This window comes from Phaethon lepturus, unplaced genomic scaffold, assembly GCF_000687285.1.
Source record: "Phaethon lepturus isolate BGI_N335 unplaced genomic scaffold, ASM68728v1 scaffold9738, whole genome shotgun sequence".
Classification (NCBI taxonomy): domain Eukaryota; kingdom Metazoa; phylum Chordata; class Aves; order Phaethontiformes; family Phaethontidae; genus Phaethon; species Phaethon lepturus.
The window spans coordinates 36565-46968 of record NW_010555545.1 but is presented as its reverse complement, the minus strand read 5'-3'; the positions used below and the strand labels follow the sequence as shown (position 1 = coordinate 46968).

The window sequence follows — 10404 nt, the reverse complement described above, 5'->3', positions numbered from 1 at the left end:
CCCTTTCTTAGATATCGTAGAAGCACTACCGCCGTCACCGATTGGCTTGGCCTTGGCCAGCAGTGGGTCTGTATTGGACACAGAGGAAGCTTCTAGCAGCTTCTCACCCCTGCAACCACTACCAAAACTGCCACGCAAACCCAATACACACTGATAACTGGCAGCTCCAAAACGTTACTGAAAGGCATACTTAAAAGGGGAATGTGGGAGGCTTGAGGAGAACTTGATGGCAGAAGTGGTGACCCAGCAGTAGTCTGTTAGATGTTTTTCAGGATAAATTTTCCTATACAGCTGAATGTGTGTATTTGGAAGAAACAACTTAGCTGGAAAGTCACTTGTGTTTTGTATTGGGGATTGGTGCACATGACTCATGGCCAAAATAGGTGTACTGGTTTTAATATAATACAAATCATGCAACCATTGGAATTCTATTGAAGTAAAGTGAGTTTTACATTTGCTTTAATTGTATGACTTGATTTAATGTTGGATTAATGAATATTTCATGACCTGAATTATTCTAAGATTTATAAGTTTTGGTGTGTTTTATGGAGACATTTAAACTAGTTGGTTTAGCACCAGGTCTTACAAGCCCAAGCTTGAGTTTCTCGATATATAATTTTGAGTGGGTAATGATTTCTTCAGTATATGTAATATTGGTATCTTGAGTTTTAGCAATAACTGGTAGCATTTGAAAACCAACAAAATTCATTACAAGCAGAATACTTACCACCCTAAAGTAACTGTGTCAAAAGGCAAGCAGTATGGTATGTACTAGGTATCTGAATCTTCCTTCAAAAACCTCAGGCAAGCAGGCACAGCAAAAAAAAGCCCCATCTTTGATCTGTTGCGGTAAGCCATGAATCCAGAGCAGGCTATTGAAATCGTAGATCTTGAATTTTCAGATCAACCAGATGGCCACAGCTCCTGACTCTCAAAGATTGAAGTTACTAAGAGAAGTAGCTGGTACCAGAGTGTACGATGAACGTAAAGAAGAGAGTATTTCACTAATGAAAGAAACAGGTAAAAGTTTAAGAAAGGAATGTTTTATGCCACAGTAGTTCTGTTAACTCTAAAGGTTTATGGCTTTTTCATTAAAGCTTATTGCTAGATAGATTTTATTTGTGGTATGTTGATGGTATAGAGCATGTCATATTTCTTCCTTAAATTTTAAATATCTCAAAAGGTTTAGTAAGTGATTTCATGCGTGCTTTTAGTAATAAAACCTATAGCTAGGCTAATAGGGATATTTGTACTGCTTAAAACACAAGTGATGTCAGCTGGCAGTGATCCAAAAATCAGGATATCTACTGCTATGCAAATACTTGAGTTTATGTAGTCTATAATTATTTTTGGTGTGTGAGCCAAGAGAGTACATGTTTGTGTTGCGTTACGTAACTAGTATCAACAGTTCTGCTGTTAGGATGTTTTTTTGGGGGCACTTCTGGACATGGGCTCTTCTCGCATTTCATAAATGTTGACAAATAGTTAATCACTGGAGGAGACTGAATAGCTTTGAAGGTGTGGGAATGTATTACAGTGTCTAACTGAACTTCAATCTTGTCATCTTTCCTAAAGAGGGCAAGCGAGAGAAGATCAATGAGTTGTTGAAATACATTGAAGAGCGACTGCATACCCTAGAAGAGGAGAAAGAAGAGCTGGCTCAGTACCAGAAATGGGATAAAATGAGGAGAGCATTAGAATACACAATTTATAATCAGGAGCTTAATGAAACCCGAGCTAAGCTTGATGAGGTAAAACATCTTGGCTAATACAAAATATAACATGAGCCGTTGATTTACTTTTTGTCAACGTCTCCTTGCATTCCTTGATAGAATCCTGTCAATGTTCTTCACTAATTTAACAAATTACTTTCTTTCTGGAACTGCTACAGAATCTTGCTACTTAAGCTAATGATGATATTTCCATACAGCTTTCTGCCAAACGAGAGACAAGTGGTGAGAAATCCAGGCAGCTCAGAGATGCCCAGCAAGATGCTAGAGATAAAATGGAGGTAAAAATACTTTTGACAAAGGCTCTCCAGAGGTGTGTTTTGCTTTGTGGTTCTGGGGGTGGTGGTGGTATGTGTGTTTTTGTGTGTGTTTTTTTTTTTAAACATGTTAAATTCCATGTTTTCACAGTTGTAGTGTATCTTGATCTGCATAATAATGATCTTGTGAGTTTTGATAGATACTGAAATGTGTATGCAATGTTTAAGGTAATACATGCTTAAATTTGCATAGGAAATAGAACGGCAAGTTCGAGAACTGAAGACGAAGATTTCAGCAATGAAAGAAGAAAAAGAACAACTTAGTGCTGAGAGACAAGAGCAGATTAAACAGAGGACTAAATTAGAGCTGAAGGCTAAAGACCTGCAGGATGAGTTAGCTGGCAACAGTGAACAAAGGGTGCGTAACAGTGATGAAATCTTAAAATGCCATTGGCACAAGGTGGCATACTTGTACACTGAAGTGTTTTTTTTAGTCTGTGGCCTTTCATTTTCTGAGGTTTGCTGGACAGATTTCTTAGTGTATTGTGATGTCTTCAGTGTGCTTCTAGGGGATGTACACATAGACTCCTGTGTTACGGTCCTTTATCATTCTGCATGTTGCAAAATCAAGCACCTATAATTCTGTTCTTAATTGCTGCAGTTATTGGGAAGGAGGGTTTTGTTTGTAGCACTAACTTGAACTTGGTTGTTTGGCCCATACAGACCTTCTTTGCTTGCATAGTTCAGCTACTTTGCTGTCCTGGTTGGAACTGAATTCACTTCTGTTAAGTGTTGAAACAGTGTGTAGTGTCAGATAAGCAATGGCATCTGCAATCTTAAAATTAAATTATTCTTTAGAAGTGTGTATTTATCTAATAATACAGTTCCTGATAGTACCTAACTTTAAATACTGCTTTGTTTGACTTTCAGAAAAGACTGTTAAAAGAGAGGCAAAAGCTTCTTGAGAAAATTGAGGAGAAGCAGAAAGAATTGGCAGAAACGGAGCCGAAATTCAACAGTGTAAAAGAAAGAGAAGAGAGGGGAATTGCTAGGTGTGTGGCATTCTAGAATGGGGAGTCAAAGCATTTAAACCCCCCCACCCAAGATACTATCAGTACTATCCGTATGTGTAATTAATTCAAGAGTTGCACTTGTTGCTTGAGAATGGGGTAGCTATATGTACTTACAGATGGTCTCTAAAAAGCTTCCTTTATTGTTGGGTGACCAGAACAGTGTTTGGTGAACTTAGTTTTTAAGCTTAACCACTTTTGTGAAGTCTTTTGGGTAATTGTATGGTGTATAATGTGATCCTTTCCTTTCTGTTACTGATTTGGTGCTTAGATTTTAGAGCCTGGTTTGACACTTTTGAAAGTTCTTAGAGTAGTTCTTGATGCTTGGTCTTAAAAAATTCAAGATTTCTTTATAATACAGCATGTCCTTCCTTTCTCAAAATAGACTTGCACAGGCAACGCAGGAAAGAACAGATCTTTATGCAAAACAAGGTCGAGGAAGCCAGTTTACTTCCAAAGAAGAAAGGGATAAGTGGATAAAGAAAGAACTGAAGTCTTTAGATCAAGCCATCAATGACAAGAAGCGTCAGATTGCAGCTATACACAAGGATTTAGAGGATACAGAGGCAAACAAGGAGAAAAATTTGGAACAGTACAGTGTAAGTTTTCAGCTTACTACTTCTCAGTATTTTTGAGAGAAGACTTAAACACTCAATCTAATCTTGGACCTAATTGCCTATTTATAAGGAAGATGAGACTTTCTGGATGGGTGGGGTCTTTTAAAAATGGATTACTGAAAACATCTGCAGATAAACTTAAATTTCCCTTTAGCACTGCATCTAGCTTCACACTATATGTTGACTTTCTTTCTGGTACTTTCCCCAAAGTGTTTGGCCTGAGTTTTCAGGAAGAGACACAGATCTGACTTGCTCTTGTCTATACTGAACATGACCATTTCATATAGATGATGATTTGTTAGGTTTTTGTAGAGGTCTACATTGGTTGTTTTGCCTCTTCTCTTATTTTCCCTAAACACAGGATTTTTTTTACACTGTGCTGCAAGCACTGCACCTTTGCACAAGATTGCAGCTGGTTAGAAGTTACGTCCCTATTCATGTTAGAAGATTAATCTCAGTATTATCTGCACAACTTTTAGATTTTAATTTCCATTCAGAAACAGCTTTTACACTGCAAATACAGCTGTACAAATACAGCTGTATGATCTGAAAGTACCACTTCTCCTAGGAGCTACAGGAGTGAAAACTCCTGCTTATGGTAGGAGAGCATCCAGCGCCAATGCTGCTACTCTGTATGTGCTAATACTGTTATTTGTGTAATATATCTACTGAAATCAAGGATCAGTCTGACAAAATCTAGGAATGTAGTTGTACAAAGATGATGGTGTTCTGCTAAAATAGTGTTTGGATGAGGCCCACATTAGCAAAGTAATGATTTCACAGAGTTGGTGAGTGACGGAAATGGCATTTACCACTGGCTGTTTGTACTGTATTGCTCAGTAGGGATTCTGTAGTATTTAAGAGGTTATGTTTGAGGTGGCCTTTGATGCCTTTTATAAACATGACTTAGTTTTCTTTTTCTCCTTAAGGAAGGTTGGTTTATGCTCAGGCTAAGAGTTATATAGCTTTTTGTTGTTCAAAGGGGAGATGTCTTGGATGAACATGATGGAGAGTTTGCAGAGTTAGGTTGGAAAAACTTTGCCATGTTTTGAGAACATAGCTAAGTCTCCTGCACACTGATAACTATGGAAACATTATCTGAGTTTCAAAGCTAGCCCTGAGCTGCTTTGAAAATGACAAGTGTTAAATGAGCAAGGGGAGGATGTCTGTGCGTTAGCTTAAATGGCATGCTGTTGACAGCAGGCATGGTGAAGTAGTAGTACTGCTGGAGAGCAAGCTAAGATTTTTTTAATAATAGCAGTACGGCATGGTATGCAAAACTGGTATGTATGTTCTTATCAGAAATGGTATTTCAGGGTGTGATTACACATAGTTATGTGCATGACGGCTACTATTTTGATTCAGTTTCTTACCGTGATATACAGTGAGCCATTTCATGGTAATACCTAGATGCACAGTTCAACTCAGTGCCTGCCTTGTAATCTATTTGATAACTTCACCTTGTTACTGCTCCCTTACAAAGATGTATTTTTTTTCTTAGTGCTTTTACAGTTTGAAAATTTGTGAACACGTTTGTAGAAATAGTTTCTGAATTCTAAGTAGTAATTTACTATTGAATAAAAGAAAGATTTTTTTTGAAGATACCTGTAGTTTCATACTGTTCTTTTCTTTGTGTTAGAAACTGGACCAGGACCTTAATGAAGTGAAGGCTCGCGTTGAAGAACTGGACAGAAAATACTATGAAGTGAAAAATAAAAAGGATGAACTACAGAGTGAAAGAAAGTTAGTAACTAATTGAAATATGTCTGACTCTCACTTAATGTGAAGGACCCCAACTGTGTAGTTGTTAACATGGCGTGTAGGTATGTTTTTTAAATATAGCCATGTATGAACTCCTGCACTTCACCTTCCCATTAGACTAGCAGTCTTTGAGAATAATAATAATAAAAAAAATCCTTAGACTTCATTCACATTTAAAATATCTCAATTATTTTTGTTCTGTAGTTACCTGTGGAGAGAAGAGAATGCAGAACAACAAGCTCTTGCCGCAAAGAGAGAGGATTTAGAAAAGAAACAGCAGCTTCTCAGAGCAGCAACAGGAAAGGTGAGATACCTTGTGATTGAGAACTCTTTGTGGAAACTTTCCTTCTCATTCTTAAAGGACAAGTCATAGTTACATCTGAAAGACATAACCATTACGTCTTTTGGTTATGGTCTTACTGTCAAAATGGACAAATCATATTTGTTAGCTGAATTTTTCAAATATTTATAGCTCTAGAACTACTTGGAAATTAATTTTGCAAGCTCAAGGTAATTGAGGAGGGATAAGGAGACGAGGTAGAAATGGAATACTTCTAAAATTTTTTCTGATACCTTTTTGCTTAAAAAAACACAAACAAAACCCAAAACCAAACCCAAAACAAAAGCACCTGGAAAATGGCAGACTCAAATATTTAAGTGTCTTCCTTTTAGAGCTGTAGGTTAGTTAGCAGGAGCTCTGCGAAAAAGAAGGTTATGACTTTCACAAAATTGAAGGTAAAGTGGGTATTACTTCTATATCTTTTAATTGCAGTGCAATAATGAGTTTTATCTTAACAGGCCATTTTGAATGGTATAGACAGCATAAACAAAGTTTTGGAGCACTTCCGTCGAAAAGGCATAAACCAGCATGTTCTAAATGGCTATCATGGCATTGTGATGAATAACTTTGAATGCGAACCAGCTTTCTACACTTGTGTTGAAGTTACTGCAGGGAACAGGTAATTACATGCTCTTGAGTGTTACTTAAGTTAAAGCAGATGCAGCATTACAATGTAGTTGTTGGTGACAGTTGCTGCTGAAAGTTTTATTCTTTTAAACCTGAGCTTTTGTCCTTTTTTTTGGTCAAAGTGCCTTCTACATAGCATGATCAAACTGCTACTCCTTCAAGGAGCTAAGAAGAATTCTGCCCTTTTAAAAGTTAATCCTAGCTACTCTTGATCTTGTCAAAAAAAAAAAAAAAAAAAAAAAAAAAAAAAAAAAAAAAAAAACAAAAAAAAAAAAAAAAAAAAAAAAAAAAACAAAAAAAAAAACAAAAAAACAAAAAAACAACCAACCCCCCCGCCCCCATCCCCAACCTAAAATCATGCAGAGACCTGCAAAAAAGGCCCCAGACCCACACTTCTGACACCAGAAGGATTGGTGGTGGGGCTGAGCTACGTTGAATAAAGTAGACAGCATCTTCTGGTGTGGAAAATTCTACAATAAGCAATGCCGACGTTTCAACGATAACAAGAATTATTTTGCTTACACTAGAAAATCTCATTGGTGAGGAGACTTTCTAAACTGTCAAACTGCTATACAAAAGCTATCTGAAAAAATGTTGAGTGTTAAGGAGTCTGTGTGTAATGTATGTTGTAGAAATGCCTGTTGCATGATCGACCGCTTTGTGCAGCATCTGACACTTCAAATGAATTTAAATTGTCTTTTTGTGTGATTGGTTCCCAGTTCCAATTCATGAGTATTCATACAAACTCTTCTCATGAGAACGTAGATAGTGGCATAAGGCCAGGAAGGAGGACAGAGGTTATGTGATAGTTTGCAAGATCATGTAGAAATGTTGATGCTACCACAATTTGAAATGCCGTCCGTCATCTGAAACATCTGTGTCTGTATGAAGGGTATCTCTTCAAAGTACTTCACAGTTCTGTCTGAATCCTGTTGTGCCCCATAGTTGGGGAAAAAGCAGTAACAAGCAGCAGTTGAACTTGCACAAGAAAGATCACTTACTGCAATGCCTCTGATGCTAGTCCCAATCACAGGGAGATAGATGAGGTCTCTGTTTCTGTTGATTGTGTACAGAGACATCAGATGCAAATTCTGTACATCCATGCGAAGGGAGCTGAAGGTGGTATATTGAAATGGCACAGAAGACAGAGGTTTGCAGTTGGACCAAAAAAGGCTGTGTACATGGTGACAGTGTATGCATATTGAGCTGCTCTTGTTGACTGGAGGTTGGAATGTAAAATTCTTGGCTGATCCCATTTTAATGAGAGTGAATAGTGTGTATCCACTTGCTTGTTCTAAGGCACACACTTGAAGAAAAAAATGCAATGCAGCTTTATATTGATGTGTTTTTTAATGGTACCTGCATGCTTACTGTTCCCATACAAATATGTTAGTGCTTTTAGCACAGTAAAGTTTTGCTTCTTTGTTGGCCTTGTTAATTAGGCTGTTTTATCACATTGTGGATTCGGATGAGGTCAGTACAAAGATCCTGATGGAATTTAACAAAATGAACCTTCCTGGAGAAGTTACTTTCCTCCCTCTGAACAAGCTGGATGTTAGAGATACTGCTTATCCTGAGACTAATGTGAGTTAGAGTTTCTTTTGAACCTTCCTCTACTTCATAATTGCAAAGCCACGTATTTTGAAGTGTGTGTGTGTATTGCTTATTGTCCACCACTTGCTTTGCTGTTGAATGTCCACTGTTAAATAACTGCAGTAATGTATGCTTTTCCGTATTAAAAACTCTGTTATATGAAAATACTTCCTTTTCTACCAGGTATTTCCTCTTTAAACTTCACCTTCCAAGCAAATAGGTGATACTAAAAAGAAGTAGAATTTTCTTGTAACCTGATAACTGATAATTACCTGAATTACTGAATTGTAACTCTTTACACTGAAATGCTGCCATGGACAAAAGCTGTAGAGGAGGGTAGTGTCATGTTGTGTTTTTATATTTAAAAATGCATAAATAAACCTTCAGTGACAGCCATTCAAAAAGTACTTCTGAAATACCTTTCTTGAAAGGTATCTGCTCTTATTTGAAATTTTAGTAGTGAATTAATGATGTAAATGTTAATTGCTTCCTACAACAATCATGGTAGAATAAGTTATTTTAAAAATACGTTCTTTTTTTCTTTTTTCCTCAGATAAAGGTAGGGAAAATAAATAGGAAGCAGTCCAACTTGCTTACTTTGGGAGGGCTTTACTAGTAAAACTGTGTTAGTGTTTGTGTCTTCTTTTTTGAAGGAAAAAAATTACTGCCAATTTATGATACTTACTCAACTTGTTTTAGTAGCAATTTAATACTCAGATGAGATTCCTGGCAGACTCTTAGTTGATTTAAGGCTCAAGCCTAGGTGTTAAAAGCTAAAATTGCAAAAACTTGCACTTGATTTCCATAGTGTTTATGTGTTTGTCTTGGGAATGTTCAGTCAGTGTGTCATCCTTTCACCAACTGACAGCTGTTTATTTCTGAAGTATCATTCGCAATGTTGTGCTTTGAGTTTAAGGTTTGACATAAGGTTTTATGTAGATAATGATATACGCAACTCCAGAAGTCTTCGTTCTAGAAGTTTATTGATAGTGAAGCCGAAGTTAATGTTCAGTGAATTTGAGATACGCTACACTTTCAGAAATTCTATTCTCTTTTTACTCTTGATGGTAGTTTCTTTTTTCCAGGGCTGTCTTGAATTCTGTGTATGAATTAGTTGAGGTATACTTGCCATATTTGTATCAATGTGCTCTTCTCATTAAAATCACTGTCGCTTCAGGATGCTATTCCTATGATCAGTAAACTGAGATACAATCCAAGATTTGACAAAGCTTTCAAACATGTTTTTGGAAAGACTCTAATTTGTCGTAGCATGGAAGTGTCTACCCAGCTGGCCAGAGCTTTCACTATGGATTGTATTACTCTGGAAGGTAAATATTGCCATTTAATAAATTATTTATTGTCAAAGTGTGACCCCTGTAATGTGAGCCTCATTAAACATGATCTGTTAGTGTTGTCAAAATAAGATTATTTTAAATAACAGTATACTTGACTGAGATGTTCAAAGTTGCACTTGAACATCAGAGTTTCTTCACAAGCTATTGAATTGTCTAATGATCTAAAAGTTTGTAGATATGTGTCTCCACCCTGAGAATTGTAAAGCAGATTAGGTTTGTATTCATCCAATTTGTTTTATGCAATTTAATAGGCATTTATTTTCCTGGAGTATTTATGGTGCTTTACAGAAACTTAAACCAGTGTTTAGGGTCCAAATGTATGGCCTTAATTACTGACAAGTGCAAGGTGAATTCTTCTGCGTAGTAGACACATTTACATGTTACGTTCTCTGAAATAATCTGTATCTCTTGTTGATTGCCTGTTCTTGGGTAGATTCCCTGCAGGCTTATTGTTGTGTCTTTGTGTCTTAAAGTCATAGAACCATAGAATCATTTAGGTTGGAAAAGACCTTTAAGATCATAAAGTCTAAACCTTAACTTAGCACTGACAAGTCCACAACTAAACCATGTCCCTAAGCACTACATCTACATGTCTTTTAAATACCTCCAGGGATGGGGACTCAACCACTTCCCTGGGCAGCCTGTTCCAGTGCTTCATAACCCTTTCGGTGAAGAAATTTTTCCTAATATCCAATCTAAACCTCCCCTGGCACAAACTGAGGCTGTTTCCTCTTGTCCTATGGATTGTTACTTGGGAGAAGAGACTGACCCCCACCTCGCTACAGCCTCCTTTCAGGTAGTTGTGGAGAGCAGTGAGGTCTCCCCTCAGCCTCCTTTTCTCCAGGCTAAACAACCCCAGTTCCCTCAGCCGCTCATAAGACTTGTGCTCCAGACCCCTCACCAGCTTCATTGCCCTTCTCTGGACATGCTCAAGCACTTCAGCATCCTTCTTGTAGTGAGGGGCCCAAAACTGAACACAGGATTCAAGGTGTGGCCTCACCAGTGCTGAGTACAGGGGAATGATCACTTCCCTACTCCTGCTGGTCACACTCTT

At 37.4% G+C, this 10404-nt stretch overlaps 1 protein-coding gene across 1 annotated transcript in view; it reads left to right on the top strand.

Moving 5' to 3' along the window:
* SMC3 (structural maintenance of chromosomes 3) overlaps positions 1 to 10404 on the top strand; it is a gene marked incomplete at its 5' end in the record, with an annotated part of 23877 nt that overhangs the window by 5562 nt on the left and 7911 nt on the right. Inside the window, 11 exons of the mRNA XM_010292195.1 lie at positions 903 to 1020; positions 1576 to 1751; positions 1931 to 2011; positions 2241 to 2405; positions 2918 to 3039; positions 3443 to 3656; positions 5314 to 5417; positions 5640 to 5739; positions 6234 to 6394; positions 7845 to 7986; positions 9173 to 9323. Of these exons, the coding sequence (XP_010290497.1) occupies positions 903 to 1020; positions 1576 to 1751; positions 1931 to 2011; positions 2241 to 2405; positions 2918 to 3039; positions 3443 to 3656; positions 5314 to 5417; positions 5640 to 5739; positions 6234 to 6394; positions 7845 to 7986; positions 9173 to 9323 (1534 nt within the window). The remainder of the gene's footprint in view (positions 1 to 902; positions 1021 to 1575; positions 1752 to 1930; positions 2012 to 2240; positions 2406 to 2917; positions 3040 to 3442; positions 3657 to 5313; positions 5418 to 5639; positions 5740 to 6233; positions 6395 to 7844; positions 7987 to 9172; positions 9324 to 10404) is intronic.